The sequence below is a fragment of the Oreochromis niloticus genome, linkage group LG7 (genome assembly GCF_001858045.2).
Source record: "Oreochromis niloticus isolate F11D_XX linkage group LG7, O_niloticus_UMD_NMBU, whole genome shotgun sequence".
In the NCBI taxonomy this organism is placed as follows: Eukaryota; Metazoa; Chordata; class Actinopteri; order Cichliformes; family Cichlidae; genus Oreochromis; species Oreochromis niloticus.
In genome coordinates this window covers 32,214,644-32,233,268 of record NC_031972.2, presented here as the reverse complement: position 1 = coordinate 32,233,268, position 18,625 = coordinate 32,214,644, and the positions used below count along the sequence as shown (strand labels likewise).

Sequence of the window (18,625 nt, the reverse complement as noted above, 5' to 3'; positions counted from 1 at the left end):
AAACAGATTCCAATTATGATTTTTAAAAGTTTACTTGTGTCCTAAATGACAGCACAATCCCACTTTCAATACACTGTAATGCACCTACTCACAGCCTGCAATGAGATATCAAAACCTCTTAGGAGACATTAAAATGAAAACCTTAAGCTCATATTTTGACACTTCACAAGTAAAACAGACGTAAACAAAGCACCGATTTGCAGACAGTACTGTGCAGCGCAGTCTATTACTAGAGTACTGGAGGCGCCAACTACTCCAGGTCTTAAAATACCACAGTCTGACCTTGCTTTAGTGTGGACTGTCTGCCTGACCAGGTGGATAACTGGAGCACATGATGATTAAAAGCAGCCCAGAGGAAGTCACGGTTCAACTGAATCTGTATGCCACTGAGGTCAATGAATTTAAAAATGTATGAAACAAGTTTCCCCTCAATAAAACTTGAGGTGTAGAAAACAGCAAAAGCACTGCAGGAACATACACCAGAATTATATCTGTCAGGGCAGAAAGCCTCTAAAAACTGCAGTCAGACACTGAAACGCCATCTGAAGGATACTTAAGTGGGTCAGCAGCTCCTCTAGAGAGAAAAAAAAAAAAAAAAAAAAAAAAAAAAAACACCCCACACTGATTTGAACCTGAACAGCTTCGGGCCTTTAGCTGAAGCTGCAACACTTTATTCAGGATCTACATGAATGAAACGTGCCACAGTTTCAAGACATGTGCTGCAGCCAACACTGACGACTTATATTGAAATGCTTTATAAGAGGCCAGACAATTATTTTTGGTTTATTTTTTTTTAAACAAACAGCCTTTTAGATTAAGAGTGTAACTAAAGGCTTTATAAGCAGAGGTCAAATTTACTCTTGTCAAACCATCTACAGAGATGCTAAACACAAGCACAGCGCTGCACTAACAAAGCAAAGACTTGAACGCTTCATCGGAGCATGCCGTTGATCAGAGTCCAGCAGCTTCACCGCACAGAAGGACGCAAATACACAGCCTGCAGACAGACATCCATCCAAGACTACACCACCTGTACTTAGAGTTCATTTCATTCATTTTCCATTAAATCAGGAAAATTGCAAGCATTTTCACCATATTAAAAATATAAATCATTAATCTAAAGAGACCAAACAATCATTAACCAAGAAAGAAATCACGGAAAGGAGGAAGTGTTTAGAGAGAAGGCCAGTGGTAAAGGCAAATTATTTTAATCTGCAAACATTGAAAAAAGGAAAAAAAAGGTATATTTTTCTACTGCAAAACTATTCATAGCAAGTGTTTTGATGGTGGAGGCACTGTGGGAAACCTACAATGAAGTGGATAAGATCCAACAGCTTTAACCTTCATATTACTGAGGAGTCATAATTGACTCCTCAGTAATTTGTTTGCTCCAACTTCTGAAATTTTAAATAATGTTTCCGACAATCTCCACCATAACTTCATTCATTGATATATTATGGCTCTTGTTACCATTGCAGGCTTTGATTTTATTAACAGCCTTTTATAAGCTTAACTCCCAGTCTTCTGCAGCAATAAAGTATCTTTCTCAAAAGTGACAATGAAGAGAGCCTAATTGAAGGAAATCAGTCAGGCTGATGCTTTTAATCAAACTGACTGGAAAAATAAAAAAGGCAATAGGCCATTTTATAATCTCTGTAAGAGTGAAAGGAAATGCATAATTAAAAATGCCATTTTTAAAATGAATGATTAAATGACTCCACATGTTATTTTGAATTTGTGTAACTTCTTTAAAACCTTTCAACACTGTACTGAGGTATGGCATGATTCCCTCATATAGCCTCATGGCTACGTTTGTCACAAGTTTCATTCGACTTCAGTGACATATGGACTTTGATAACGGGCAAGATGATTAGAAATGATAGGAGACCAAGATTCTGTTAGTATTAAAAAAAGTTACTAGAAGATCATCTAAAAACATGACTCATGTCAAGATGTTTTGTTTTCTGATGACTTGAGAAAATGAAGTCTGAACACGACCAATACATTTCCTGAAAAAAGGAGAAACCGCTACATGAGTCAAGCAATCACATAAAAACTTCCCATTTTTAAGATGACCATAACAAACTGGGTAAAAGCAGACAAAGCTGAACAAATAAAGCACTCCGAGAGCCTCACTAACATTCACATTGGATCTGGGAATTCACTGAAGTCTTCATAAGCACTGCCAAACCAGAGTGTTGAGGTGTTAATGTTTAATTTACAAAAAAAAAAAAAAAAAAAAAAAAAAAAAAAAAAAAAAAAGCCTCATCCAGCACCTAGTGTTTTCTTTAATCCCTCAGCACTGCAGCATTTCTGGAAAGACCTTATATTTTATGAAGAAAATGAATAAATTAAACTGTTGTGAAGCCAGACACATTGGGCATCAGCTCAGTGAGCAACAGAATCTATTAACAACTGGGTTCAACAACTCCTGACCCATCCTCTGAACATATTCACATCTACGCAAATAAAAATACACAAGCAGATGGAAAGTTACTCATGATTGCTCAAAACTACCAACATGCCAAGAGTCAATTTTTCTCAGAACAACAAATGTCAGGATACTGTACTGGAAAACCCCGGCGATAGTCATTTAATACACCAGTAGTAAGTTAAGTGAAATATAGTTCATAGAACCATTTTAGTCTATATCATCTTCCTTATTAAGAAAATGAAAACCCAGTGGACAGGTGATTGTCAAAGTAGCTGAATAGATTTTTCCAGTGAATGTGAAATGGTGGCATTTTCGCTTACCCTGACATACTAAATGCATTCAAGGCTTGATTTTCAGTGAGTGATTGCAGATATTGGGCACAGTTTAATCAATTCTGTGCAACTGCAACTACTCTAAGGGCAATGATTACAGCAGTATTTGTATCTGACCAAGAAACGCCAACCAGCAACTTGCAAGTTACTGATTTCCCATGCCATTCCCAACGATATGACGCACTTTGAGCAACCGCTTTGGCAACAAGTGGGAAGGAAAAACCCCTTTTAACAGGAAGAAACCTCAAGCAGAACCAGGCACAGGGAGGGGCGGGGAGGGGGGCGACCAGTTGGGGTGAGAGGAGGAATGAAGAAACGAGATAAACCACAACATTGATATTAGTCACTCATAAGGCTCATGATTATTCACAATTCAAATGTAGCCTTGACCTTGTGCACAATGATCACCCTATTGCTGTTCACCCAAACTGTGCACAAGTTTCACTAAAATCTGACCCAAGCAGCAACAATTTGTGAATTATGAAACCATAGCATATAGTTCTTCGGTCCTTCAACCAGATAAGTTAATAACCCTGAGAATGACCCTCACTCCTCAGCACAATCCCTACATGGTGAGTGACTTTAGAATAAGTCTACTAGTCCCCTTGGCCTCCATCCTTTTACAGCACTTAGTGTGTTCACCTTCATACTACTCAACCCAGTTGTTCATGTTTCATTTAAGGAGGGGGAAAAAGAAAAAGGAAAAAAAAAAAAAAAAAAAAAAAGGGTTAGTAGAAAACCCAAACTTGGAACTGCATATCTGGATGTTACAGAAACAAAAGTCCAACTCACACTGCTGACGTACACTTAATGCCGACTGAGGTAAAGAGAGTGAGATCACATAAAGAGAACCTGCCTATGGCACCCAGTGGCTGTTAATTCCAAAACAAATCGCCACCATGTGAACCAGAAAAAAACCCAAAAAAACCCCCAAATCATAAAAAGGTCCAGCAGCAACACTGATGCAGCTTTGGCACTTTGAGAGTCACCTCTGTTTTCCGTGGGACTCCAAAGTGAATCCAAAAAGAAACCAACAAAGGCCAAAGCACATGTAGAAATATAAAACACATGCAACATTTGCAGAATATTTGCTAGTGTAAACATGTGTAGTAAATGGGGCGCAACAGCCCATGCAAGTAACCACGAAGCCAAGCTGCAGGGAATGGTAAATATATTCCTGTTTTTGATTTCTTTAAGTGCGTATCCTCCTGGGTTACTATTCCAATATCTACACAGAAAACCATCGACTTGCTGTCTGGAAAACTGCACAGCCTGCACTTTGATCCACACATCGCAACAACACACCTCAGTAGTAAGCTCGAGTATACAAACCTGTACGAGCTCCTTCTCCCTGCAGTGTCAGATTCAATTTTGACCAGAGAGTTGAAGCCTAAACCCTCCAGACTGTACAGAGTGAGGACTACCGCTTACAATGACATGAGAAATGTCGCTCTGCTTTAATGTCATTCTTTGTTCGCACCTTTATATTAAATATTTTAACATTAAAGATCACATTACTTGGCCATGTTTTACGGACTCTGCATACATCAGCTCCCCCCCCACATCCAAGAACACAAAACAAAACCAAAAACCCACCAACAACACACCTGGCCCCTTTGATTGTAGTTATTTAAATATTGCTGCTAGCCAGCTAGTCTGACTTTCAACCATTTGGTAAATAGAAACTTTATTTCTGATTTGCTGTTTACTTTTGTTTGGGCTGCACAGAAGCAGGTTCAGATTGGTCTGTCATTTTCCAGATGACTGGCTCGAGCGCACCGACTGCAGTTTTCCACCATATCGAGTTTATAGCTTAAATTTTTTAAAGGTTCCAGTTGGTTCAGCAGCTTCCAGTTCATACATGCTCTATTAAGTGTGTGCAGCCACCTCACCCTCAGAATAGTCACAATATTTGGTTAGTAACAGCACTAGAGCATTTGAACAACCATGATTGAAAATGTTCAACTTTTCAGAACAAGCAGCATGAGCAAAACTTTAGTGCAGTAGCAGATGATGATACCTGGAATACAAGTGTGATTTCTACACAGCTGCCCATCCATAACCTCAACTGGCTCCTGTGACGACACTGAGCTCAGAGACTGCAGCATGAAATAATTTGAGCCAAATTGAAATGCTTTTGCTCTGCGAAAGGAGGACTACCCTCACCAGCTGCTGTCCAGCACAAATGAACCGTGCTGAATCAGCAGTATTAGGAACTTACAAAGGCTGCTGGTTACTTTGTTCTGTTATTCATTGTCACAAAACAGACATGGTATTCTTAATTAAAGAAAAGAAGACTGATGTGCATGGACACTGCCACAAACTCTACTGCACTAATTTTCTGTTGCACAGCCACTCTCTCCTCAAATCTACCATTTAAAAAAAAAAAAAAAAATTTAAATTCAGAGTTTAAAATAAAGTTTTTAAAAATTGTTTTTTATTTTATTGATTTTCTAACCTGTCACACTAACCTCGTTTCATGCTTTGTGCAATACAAATATTGGGTACCACCTTTCTATTTGGCACCCACAGTAAAAGATGCTTAAGCCATTTAGATTTTAATATTGCGTACACCAGTTAACTGAAATGTAGCGATGCCACCATCCAAGTTTGCATTCCTGGAGAAATTAGAGCACTTCTACGTCTCCATCACTGCGAGGTGGAAAGCACTGTGAACCAGCACTGTTCTTCATTACTCGGCACAGAGCATGAACTGTTTTATATGTCAGTAAACTGTCCAAAACACAATCTGGACAATAACGTGATGAATGAATGCTACTGCTGCTAGCTCTGCAAACATCAGCCATTACATGTATGCATGGAACAAAGCAACTTTAAAATACACATTAACATGCTTGACTACATACATTAGACCGTTCAGTTTGTTTCATTACTTTAAGACTAATTTACAGGAAAATCTCTATTACTACTGTGAGAAATAGAACCCAACTGTGTCAGCTAAGGATTTTGTAGATACACATTACCACGGAAAATACAAAACCTTAGTGGCACATAGAAAGCAGCTTTATCTCTTTCACAGGAGGATGTTTAGGTCATTTTCAGCTCCATTTTCATTTGGCTGTGAGAATGCGGTTTGTCTAACAGCATGAGTTCTTGACAAGTCAAACTGTATTCCAATAAAGTCATAATTACTGTCAAATTATTCTAAGTTTACAGAGAGAAACATTACTTCGTTATGACTTATTCAAAATCATATTTGTGGATTTATTAGAATCAACTGGTTCTTTCCTCTGTTAACGACTCATTAAACAAAAATTCGTTTTAACTAAAGACCTAATTATTTTGACACACTAACTGAAGACATAAGCTTAACGCATTTTATTTCTCATGATCTGCTAGTAGTACCCCCCCTAATTTAAACCACAGATTCAACAGGCATGGAGCTGTAATGAACCATCTCCTGCCCAAAATAGCAGCTCATTGTGTGCTATAGAACCGCTTTCACAGTTGAGGTCATGGTGATGCAGTTTTACCCAGTAACAAATGTTTGCAGTGCTCTCCTCCTCCTCCTCCTGTCTACCTCCCCGCCCACTTCAAGAATCAAGCGCACCCCCACATAGCCGCCCCCCCTTATAGCTGAGGATCTGGGTCTAGCATGGTATCACAGTAACCATGGAGGGGAAAAAAAAAAAAAAAAAAAAAAAAAAGATACATCCATTTTAATCAGGCCAGGGTTGCCACTGCTGATCTCGCTGTTGCCTAATTTGCGTGGCATCTTGTTCAAATAGGCTCACACGGTCTGTGTGTGCGCGCGTGTTCGTTCAGTCTTGGTGAGAAGCTGAGAATGAGACGGTGGTGGTGCTGGTGGGTGTATTGTGTGTGGAGTATGTGCGCATTACAAGCACTTCTGATTCACCAGTTTCCCCCAAAGGCCATTTTGCCACAGCAGGCTGGAATTCAAGGAATGCATCTCTTTCAATAACTAGGAGTCATTTCATGATTAAATTTAATATTTCGTGCACAGGTTCATTTTATTTATACATCGCCAGCTCACAACCACCATTTTATGGAGCCTTTTTATTATAAATCTCTACAATAGAGAGAACCCCAACCATCAAACAATTGATGGGAAGGAGAAGCTCCCTTTTAACAGGAATAGAGCGCCAGCCCAACCAGGCTCAGGGAGGGGCAGTCACCAGTAGAGGGTGTGAGAGCAGAGAATAGAAAAAAAAAAAATAGCGATAATGTTAAACACCTTTAAAAATACATACATAAATTTAAAAGAAAATATAAGTAATTGGGGCCAAAATGGAACTGCTAAAATTTCGCCAACAAGCACCAACCAAAGAAAATATAAACCAACCAAGTAGTGTCTAAAAGCTGCACCCCTAATGGTCAGCAAGGGGCAACTGCTATATCTATATACAAAAAACAAGACTATGGGGAAAACAGCCCTCACCTTACTCTGACCTCAGTTGACATTGAGCTCAAGCACCAGTCAGTCTTAGAGTAAAACATGAAGTTTATTTTCCAAATTCTGGTCAATATTAGAGTCAGAAAGGAGAATTATGAGGCTAAGCCCACTGGCTAACTACTTGTCACTCAAATGGTTAAGCAGTGATTGTGCTGCATCCACAATTTCAAAGAGCTTGCTGAAAGGATTCTCTCTCGGTTGGCCTGGGAATTCCTTAGAATCTCCAAGAGGAAAGTGTTGTGTGAAGGAAGGACTGGAAGAAAGTCTGGAAAACCCTGATGCTCCCAAAACATGACTTCAGATAAGTGGAAAACTGATCAAAAGATACACATGGGGGGTTTTTTTTAGGCTTTTTAAAGGGACTGATAAATGTGTCTGTGAAGGTTCTCAGTCATCCAGGTCATTGTAGTCAAAGGAGTTTGCAAAGAAAAGCGTCTGGACTTCTTTAAGTTGCTTGAAGACGTTTCACCTCTCATCCGAGAAGCTTCTTCAGTTCTAAGGTCAAATGGCCGAGAGTCCCAGATTTAAACCCAGTGGGAGTATTCCCCCCGAGGAGGGACAAAGGACCCCCTGGTGATCCTCTAATCACATGCGCCAAGGTGTGAAAGCGGGTGTGGGACCTAATCAGCCAGGGTTTCGGGTGAGCTCATTGTGAAACCTGGCCCCACCTTGTCATGTGAATTCCTGAGGTCAGATGGCCCAGGATGTGAGTGGGCGTTAAGGCGTCTGGGGAGGGAACTCCCCAGACTGATAAATGTATAAATTATTGAATTCTTATAATAACTTTACAAAAATGCTCTACTACAATGCAGCCATTTTCACACAAAACTACTAGCTTGATAGATTAAACTGAAATAACCCCTACAGCACAGCGTTTAATGCTTTTCTTTGTTACACATAATGGTGAATCTGGGTCTGTTGAGCAAACTAAAGATGTAACTGATCAGTGCATTTCACTTAGTGTTCAGAGTTTCTACCAGTGTGCTGCATACTGCCAGGCCTAAGAGACCACCACAACGGAGAATTTTCAATTTTTAAGACATGTCTACAGACAAAAGTTAGAGTACAATGTTACCAAAACTGCACGTGATACTGCAGCTGCTCAATTCTGTAAAGGTAACGTGTATTTGTTCAACACCCGACCTTGGGGTTAGGATAGGAAACAACTGATCTCATCCAACAGTGATCAAGCTTAATGAAAGCTGCATGAGGACAATGAGATGCCATCTTTGAGCAAGTGGCATGAAGCCAGAAATGTAGGACAAACATCTTGTTTTCCTGGACTTTAGACTTTACAGCCTTAATTAAATAAAAGCGCTTTAAATAGTTTAACACGATGTGATGCCATAAAAACCTGTTAAAAGTTGAGGGGGCAAGTTCAAAAGCCAATGAAAACATCAATATTCACATCCCCCACATGTTTAAATGTTAATCGTGAGACTGACTTTATGTTGTTAGCTTATGGTGTGTGCTTTTGATCAGCTTACCACATTACTAGGACAAAGTTTGGGGGTTGGGCAGGTTTCGACAAGTTTTAGGCCTTTGGAAATGAATCATTTAGGGGTTAATGTAAATGTCTAAACCTAGCATTTTGCTAGTAATGCCATTGTTGCTGAAGAGTTTAAAAGATTCCTGAAACCTGTAACCAGATAGTATGTGTTGACAAGGTTTAGGAAAATCTCCAGTATTGGCTGCAACATTGTGCTAAAACTAAGCTATCCGCAGTGCACAATTATGAGGAAAGAAACTAATCAATGACAGTACTTATAGATACCGACATGTGGACCAGGTCCAGAGTCATGTATGCACCTCAGTTTAGACCAATATGGATGGATGCATGAAAAAAAAATACAAAAAAAAAACACAAAAAAAAACACTAGCAATACTGAAGCACTTTTATAATAACCTACTTTCAGCTGCTCCGTTATTCCCAAAACAATCCCAAAGGGACTTCAGTCTTTTCTATTGGTAATCTTTCTTTTGTTAGGCAAATATGATAACCATTAGACTATGAAGTCATCCTAATCAAGGAAGACAAGATGTGTTCTGGATTTTGCATTTTGAGGCTTTAACGTCACAGCTGCTGCCATGCTACACTGATGACATTAGAATATTACTTAAAAATTAACAAAAACTCCAAAACCACACAGCAAGCCATGTCATTTAGAAACCAATTCTATTAAGAATGCTCCAAGCAGCATGAAGTTCAGAGGCTCTAATTAGATGAAGTGAGGCCCTGTAACAGACAATCTGTTACAAAAGCCTGTGTTGGGACACCTGATAGATGAGTTATTAAAAATATAATGAAAAATAAATAAATCACCTTCTCTAGCAGTTATTAAGAGGGGGGCGGGGAATCCACCAATAGAGACCAAAATAAATGTGCTTCTAATTCCTCAAAGTTTTGGCACTTCATAGTTTCAGTCACAGATGTTGCCAAAAATGGCTGCGTTTACCATTTATGGAAAGCCATATATAGATTCTAGAGGTCCCTCTACATCTACGCATCAATCTTTCCATTGATACAGAGTTTAGATTAGAGAGGATAGGTGTATGACTATGGTTCAGAGGCAATTAACTGCAGTTTACCTACCTACCTTAGCAGGTGCACCACAGAATTTAAGTGAGGGGTTTGTCTGACATACAAATATTTCTCCAAAAATGTTGCTCATATTTGAGTGTATGCAGCCCAGTTGTGCTTAGTCCACCTCCACATGCCCATTTCTGAACCCGAAACAAACAAAAGCCCTGCAACTTTTTAACTTTTGATTGTTGCTATGCTCTGAACTTTTAACCGACACTCCGTGACATTTTCTGTTAATTTGCAGACCTGAGCGCTTTCTCCATTCCACAACCAATCATGAAAATCATCAACAGCTGCAACCCCAGTGCGCACAGCTCTACAAGTACCACCAGCTGCTAACGGCTCGAGCTTGGCCACTTTGCTCTTAATTGGGCCTTCACTGGGATCCCCTGCAGTACGTAATTTGCACCCCCCCCCAAAAATTCCCTCAGCTGCTGATACCTCTTTCCCTAAACTACGGGGCTGCTTACTACCCTTATTTGTGGCTTTTCTCTCCGTGTTAACGCACTGTGTCCACCCTTTTCAGCCTACCCAAACCCCCCCCACCCCTCTCCTCAGTCCGCTTCCACTTTATGAATAAATAAATAAATTACGAAGCTCGATGGGGGTGGAGATGGCAGGAGAAAATCCCAACAGTCGAAGTAAAGGAGAAATCAGAACGACAGGGGTTTACAATTTGAAGGGCTGCGGGTCTTCAGGGATAAATTAAATGACCGTGGGGCTAATTGGCCATCAACAAGCAGCGCTGAACCCAACGGGGCCCCTCCATGTAGTTTCCAATAAATAGAGCTAAAATAATGCCACAGATTAATTTAAAGCACGTATTTCTCATTTTGATCCCTTAAAAAAGACGCAGTTTGAGGGCTTTCCTCGATTAGAAGCGGCAGGGGTTGAGTGGCCCAAGGTGCAGCCAAGCACGGTCTTTTCTTCAAGGAGCAGCCAAGACAGGTGTGCAGCTCCGTTTAAGGTTAGCTAACCTCACCGCACACGGTGCGCGTTTCGCCGGTACAGTGACTCCAAATGCGCGCGCGCACTCTCACACACGCACACAAAAAGAAAGGGTGGCTCGGGACTTACCGTGAACGTTAACGAAGTGCTGGAGACATATTAGCATCGGCAGCAGAAGGATCCCCTGTGTGGACGTGACCATCTCTGGCAGTGCAAAAAAAAAACAAAACCGTGCGGCTGCTAGCTGGGCTACCTCAACACTGCCCGTCTTTCCTGGCTCGCGCTGGCCTGCTTTGCTCTCTGATTTTGCCGGTTCACAAGCAAGCCACACATGCGCACACAAAGAATAAGTGGAGTAGAGCAGAAGGGCCGCTTTTGCCTGCCGACGCCACACAGACCTGAGTCCGGCCGAGGGGAGAGGAGCGCTGAGAATAAGACACGGAGGCGTCCGCCGCGCACACCACGCGTCTTTTGATCTCCTTCTACAACCACGCGCCGTGCGGGCTCGTGTCCTGTCCTATCAAGGCTAAATCCATTTCCCCAAATTGACGGTAACGAGCGGAGACCGGTCAGGTCGTTAGGTATTGGTGCCACAGCTGAGGAGGATTTTTTTTTCCTCCTTCAATACGTCTTCGGCACATTGTTAACCCTTCGCTACCCGCATGAAGTAATAAAACAATAAAACACATTTTATATGGCAGGAAACACTTCAAAGAAAACTGGTAACTGTGTATCATAACACAGCAGTTCTATCTTAAATCAAAGATTAATTAAGACACAGTTGGCTTCTTAAATATCCATTATGAATATATTTTTGCATATACTTCAAACATAAGGACAGTTAACTATGACTGCGATGCTTATATACAGCAAACGTGCTGTATATAAGCTTTGTTTTCACACTTAAAGAGGTAAAATTATTATTGTTATTATTATTAATGGTAAGTGCTATCTGTGAAACAGCATAATCAACACTGCACATCCTCATTGGTGTGACATGGCATAAGTGGGTGGGGCTAGCATCAAACATGAAGAAACTATAGGCTGAGATGTCATCAGCCTGAGTAGTGTCTGTCATGTGGCCATATCAAAGATAAAGTGCAAACCACTTATCGAAACATGAGTTTTATCTACTTCTGCAAGAAAAGCAGTAAAAGAAAATTAATGTGAGGTTGTGATGTGTCTGTTTATGAAATTAGTTCTCATTTACATTGATTTTAGAAGATTGGGCATGTGTTAAATGGTCTTGTACTAGAGTAGAATATTTTATGTTCATGTTCTGTATTTTTTAGATCAGGGATGTCAAACTGTAGGGCACATACTTTTATCTTTAATGGACTACAACAATGGAGCTCCCTTTCTTATTTTAACTACACATTCAATCTCTGAGATGTCCTAATATTAGAAAAAGTAGTGCAGTTTCATCTCAGTTTTTTCCGTGATTACGAAATTACGGAAAAAGGTATGATAGCTCATTGGCAAGGCTATTCTGTCAATATTAAACAGAAAGTTTTTGCTAATTTGAATAATTTCTGTAGTAGAGAGTTAAAAAACATGAATGTACTTTGGTGTCGTATGCAGTGCCATGGTGGAGGTCTTCATCATTAAGAAAATCTATAAAAAATTTAGGTCTCGTTTTCCAAAGCCATCCAGGGAGCCAGATTACTGTCTTTGTTGGGACAATTCCTTTCCTCGTGCCTTATGTTTGACACGCCTGGTCCAGATTACTGGCTCCAATATGTTGCACAGACTCTAAATCAACAAGTTAATGTTCATGCGCCAGCCGAATTCTGTGAGCAAGATATTGCTAATTCCACAACACGTCTTGCTAATTTGGAGGATGGGTGGCCACATCAGTGCATCTGTTTCTTTTTTCTTTTTATCCAGCCGTCCATCTTCTCCCACGTCACATGGCCAGCAGTCTAAGCAGAAATTCCCAGACCTCTCTCTCCTCAGCCACCACCTCCAGCTCTTCTGGTGGGAACCTGAGGAGTTTACAACAAATCAAGAGACATAATCTCTTGATTATGATTGTCTGAGTGTTAGGTCTACCTAACACTCAGACATGGCCAAAATACATAGGACGTTTTCGGGAAGCATCATTATAAGACCTGCTGAACCCTACCGTCTTTATTAGTCCACTAATCAGGTGGTTGTAGCTAATGTAGTAATGCATTTGAAATACTTTGCCTTGACCAGTGAGGGTGGCAACACTTTCCAGCTCACTCCACTGAAAAGGGAGTTGTTGGGATAACGAAGAAAGCAGCTTTGTACTATTAATACTATTATAGATTCATTTTTAAACCTTCAACAATATCAAAGTACAAGGATAAAACAAATTGTGCTATACATGTCCTAAACCTAGAACCTAAAATAATGACAAAGAGACAAAAAAAGCAAAGCAAAACAACTCCTCCCTAAAAATCTAAATGATTCCATAGAGATATTAAGCAACTATAAACACAGATAAAAGAAGCAATACAACTAATGACTGCATAATATTACTTTCAGTCTATATATTATCCTGATTAGAAGAAGAAAAAAAGATCTGGACGATTTTTTTTAATGTATTGATAGGTTCACAAAACAGCAGCCTTGTATTGTGTTGAATATATTTTTCGACTTTATTACCAGTGCAATGAAGTCTGCGGGATATATTTGTGTCCTTTCAGTAAGCAATCACTGCACCTTTTGCTTAACAGCGGCCCCTGTGGCCATAAGTGGTAATTACAGAACAATGGCGCAAAAAAAATTTCCCGGCATTTCCTTTCAGGACTCTGGCTCTTCCTTGATTATTTTCAAAGAGGAAATAAGGCTTTATCTATAAAACGTGATACATTTGAAGATTATGTAAGTACTGAATCCAAATACCCAAATAAGAAAAGCAGGAGTTATCCCATTTACACAATTTTATATGTGGAATGCTTGGAGATCAAATGTGTTATCATTTTGGCACAGAAAGACTGAAATCACCTAGCACCTCAAGAGCACCATGTGTTGGTTTCACTGCCAGTCATTTTGTAAGAGCATATGTCTCACTTTCCAAATATGGAATAATAAATTTCCGAGCCAAATTCAGCTGTAGGTTTTTTTTTTCCCTCTATCAGTCTGATACTATTTCCCCCCCATTTTGATCACCAGGCCTTTGGGATTTCCACAGGGCTGTGTGGTGCCAGGTTTTATAAACTCTCAGAGTTCTTATCACAGGATTGAACCTCATTCTTAGTGATGGCTTTTGGCTGCTGATACACCCCTAGGCTCACTCTGTCCCAGATTTTCACGTCCCCTGAAAACACACACACACACATACAGAAACCACTGTATAATTCTGTAACAGGAAGTGCTTCTCTCTGATTGTGTCTTTCTTGCAGTCATCTCCAAACATCCACAGAGTGATTACAGATCTAAAGGTTTAGAAATTTAGTCTGGTATGAGATACAACCTTGAGGGTCGAAGTAGTATTTTCCACTTGTAGAAAATGTTCAGAATTTATTTGCCAGGCTTGATGCATATTTCTTGATGTGAATCATTTTGAATGCTGATCAGACACAATAGTATTTCACAGCAGTTTAAAGTACTGCACAATACAATTTCACAACTCTGGATACAATGACCATCTTTCTTTTACTCTGCATAGTGGTGATTGGCAGGTTAGTTATTAAAAAAAAAAGCCCATTGCTATTGATCTTAATCTGCTATAATCCCTGTTTCTATGTATTTGATTTGCCAGCTAGTGCAACTGTAGATAATTTTGCAGAAGACAATGGAAGGTGCATACTGGTATTTCTACTGTGCCAACATAATAGCCTCAGTGAAATGACTGCGAGGACTGTGTTTCTTGTGCAACCCTAACTTTAAAGGAGTATTATGACATTTTGGAAATGTTTTTACACCAGTGTTGCATCTGTGCACCAAATGAAATGTAAAAAAAAAAGGTTTTAGAGGAAGTTACATGTTTCCAATCTTGGAGATTGATTTCCTGGAGAGGAAACCTGACAGTGACAGCAGGTTTCCTGTCACAAGAATAATCTTTATAATATTGTCTTAAATTACCCTCTATTTCTCTTACTTAAAGTATGTATTAAACTGAGATTACACCCAGTTACTTATGTGTTATCGTCATCTGTTCCCTACCTGAGTAATGTTGCTGACCATGTCCATCCCTTTATGACCACAGTGTGCCCATCTTCTGATGGTTGCTTCCAGCAGGATAACACACCATGTCGCAACAGCTGGTTTCTTGAACATGAATTCACTGTACTCAAATGGCCCCCACAGTCACCATATTTCAATCCAAAAGAGCACTTTTGGGACGTGGCAGAACCAGAGCTCCACATCATGAATGTGACAAATCTGCACTAACTGTGTGATGCTGTCATATCAAAATAAACCAAAATATCTGAGGAATGTTTCTAGCATCTTGTTGAATCTATGCCATGAATAATTAAGGGAGTTCTGAAAGCAAAAGGAGGTCCAAATCAAATCCACGATGAGGATATGTCTCTGTCAGGCGTCAGATAGCTTAGTAAACTAAAATCACTGCCTGGTGGCAAAAAGAAATGAATACACCCCAGCCATTTATACTGTGTAAAATAACCCTGCAGGTGAAAAAAATATATGTCAGCATCAGTAAGATAACAAATGCTTTCTTTAGCCCATATTTACAGGATAAAATCAGTAGTGTCACATGGAAAGATTGGCTGCATATTCTGAAGTAAAACTGAGTTATACTATGTACTATATTTTTAAAAAAATGTGTTATCCTAAGAAGCATCATTTCACAAGGAAGTCTGGCCCAACCAACTAAACAATCTTCTAAATATCTCTAACCATGGATATAAACCTGTGTCAGATGCGCAAGGAACTGTTATGTCAAAGAATGAAAATTAGACATAAACCATAGATGCATTTCTTTTATTCTAATAGTGACTGTAATCATAACTGCCTGACATCCATTCACTTTCAGGAAAGTTCAAGTTGTGCGATAACTTACTGATGTCGTTGTGATTATGGCATTAGTCACACTTTCATGTCGAAAATGAGCCAAGCAGTGAACAAAGTACACACAAGCAACAGGATGTGACCTCGACTCCATGTTTGAAGAATCCAAACATGTAAGATGGGTAATATTTACACTTGTCTACATATATAGAAGTAAGTACTGATCTAATATCTGACATGTTATTGTTGGTGTTCACATTTTTATCCTTTTTTTTCACAGAAAGGTTTGAGATTAATTTAAATTAAGTTAATTTGAGTTTAAAGTGAAAGTTTCAGTGCCATGACGGTAACTCTTTTAAGCTGACTAGATCACCATGGCAGATCCTGAATACAAAACCTGAGTAGGTTTAAACTGAAATAACTTTATTAGTATAAATATGCACATGTGCGTGAATGTCTAAAGAAGTATATTTGACATTTAAAGACAGATTTGGGACTTTATTAACTTACTAAAAGATCAATTTTCTGGGGCAAAAATGTTAAAGGAGCTTTCTTAAGTCTTCTAAAACAGGAATATATTAGCACTCAAAACATGCAGTAACATGAAAATGTAACTTACAGAGTATGGACACAAAATCTTTTCAGGGCAGGAAAAAAGGGGATTGTTCATCTGACAGTGAGGATGTGAACTTGATGAGAACGATAGTGAGGAGGAGTGGATCTCAAAATGATGTTTGAGGAGCACTTACAGTAGGAGGTCAGGAGTCAATTAAGTGTCACTGTTGTGTGCTGAATGTCACGGCTCACTGGATGATCATGACTGACAAGAAGACCCCAAACTCAAAAGTCCTCTGTTTAACATTCATCAGCATCTGTTCCCCACAGAACAGTTATCAATGTCATACATAATCAAACACACAGAAACATATACAATCAATTACACAAGCAGACTAGCCCATGCATACATGCATACCCTTGGAATTTGATGATGTATATATTAAAAGGCAATTTTAGGCTTCCTAGAGGTAGGATGAGTTATTTTTTTCTTCAAAAAAATGAAAGTCATGCCATAGAGAGTTGGATGACTCTTTTTATTTTCAGTGTGCTGTAAGTGTGGTACAGATTCTCTACCGGAGAAATATTTTTTATACATGTAACCTGCTGACAACAACATCCAGTGTTGGTCAAGTTACTTGAAAAAAGTAATCAGTAACTAATTACTGATTACTTCCCCCCAAAAGTAATCCCGTTACTTTACTGATTACTTATTTTCAAAAGTAATTAATTACTTAGTTACTTAGTTACTTTTTAAAAACACGATTTACAACCTGAATAGGTGATAAAGCGATAGATCTTTCAGCCCAATTCTACTTTTTCTGCATAATCCATCATACAAAACGTAATCAGATGGAAACGTCTCTTTTTAAAACTTTAAACTTTAAATCTTTTACCTTTATGCATCAAGCAAAAAATTTAATTATATGCAACATTCTCTGACTGGAAGAAATTTGTTTAACATTTAAACCTATTTTCTGCACATTCCAGCACATAAAATAAAATATTTTTTTGTGTTTACACTCACTCTTTCAAATAGATGCAAGTAAAACACAGCAGAAAATAAATAAAATCAAAGACTAGCGGTCCTGTTGCTCTATTTTCACCTGTAAAGCAGGAGTGGGGTAGGCGGAGGTTTACCCTGGTGCAGGTGTGCCGCAGCGGTCAGTGGAAGAATCCGCGAGTTTCTCTGTGAATTTCACATTACGTCGTAGCGCACTCGCTGCTTGCTTGGAAGTTTATGGGTTTTTTTCGCTGTAAAAAGAAGTTTTCTTCCCACGCACAACGGACACTAATGTTTTTGTCACTTTTTATGGAATCAAACTCAAAATAAGGTCAGTACTTCCACGCTTTAAACGCTACACGCTCATACTCTCTCCGCACTCGATATATTATCCATTGTTGATCTGCAGACAGCTGTTGTCACGAACGTCGCACTCGCTTACGTCACTGTCATGAGACATTCTCGCAAAAATCACGGTTTTAGTAACGCAGTAACGCAGCGTTCCTACGGGAAAGTAACGGTTTTTGCAATAGTAATCCCTTACATTACTCGTTACTTGAAAACGCGTTACAAGTTACAAGTAACGCGTTACTGCCCATCTCTGACAACATCTGAGATGTGTGCAGCCTTAGGAACATGGAAGGCCCCAGTCCATGAAATCTTTAACGCACCCCTCCAAAACCCAAATCCAAAAGCTTGAGCTTCAGTTGAAAAAATAAATACCACAAATTTACCCAGTGAAATAATGCAGCTTGTGTGAATGCCTGGATTAAAAATAGGTGAGTCCTAAAAATATTTTTAATTCACAAAATATTAGCAGGTAACGAGCTCACATTAGGGGCCTTTTAAACTCATTAACTGTGAGCCAGAAATCTTGCTGATTGATAGGTGATCAAATACTTATTTCATATATAAGTTTTTTGAAATGCATTTTTGGGGACTTTTTTGTTATTGTTCTGTCTCTCACTGTTCAAATAAACCTACCACTGAAATCATAGACTGATCATTTCTTTGTTAGTGGGCAAAATTACAAAATATGCAGGGGTTCAAATCATTTTTCCCTGACTGTATCTGGTGTGTAAAGGTGGGTAAAGTGTTAGCAGGGTAGTGATGAAGGCTGTCAAATTTGATCATAAGACAAATTATGGCTAAACTCCTCACATGCGGGGCATCATTCCCTGTCGCTTAGTTTGGCATTTATTTCATTTGAGCATTAAAAAGCAGGAACAAAATTATAACTTTTATATAGACTCCCTGAGCAACATGGCGGCTACAAAGAAATATCTAACTTCAGCTCATACCCTTCCCAAGCCTGGTTCTGCCGTTTCTTCCTGTTCAAATTGTGTTTTTCCTTCCCACTATCACCAAGAGCTTGCGCAAAGTTTTTTTTTTA

The 18,625-nt window shown here is 39.3% G+C and overlaps 1 protein-coding gene across 2 annotated transcripts in view; it reads right to left on the bottom strand.

Annotated features, from left to right (window-relative positions):
* Positions 1-11,339, bottom strand: part of vldlr (very low density lipoprotein receptor) — a 63,527-nt gene extending 52,188 nt beyond the window's left edge. The window contains exon 1 of one of the 2 annotated variants that reach the window (XM_005470472.4): positions 10,863-11,339. In XM_005470472.4, the coding sequence (XP_005470529.1) occupies positions 10,863-10,935 (73 nt within the window). In that variant the 5' untranslated portion in view covers positions 10,936-11,339. The remainder of the gene's footprint in view (positions 1-10,862) is intronic. The other variant, XM_019361316.2, reaches the window with a different exon arrangement.
* Positions 11,340-18,625: the final 7,286 nt, after the last annotated feature.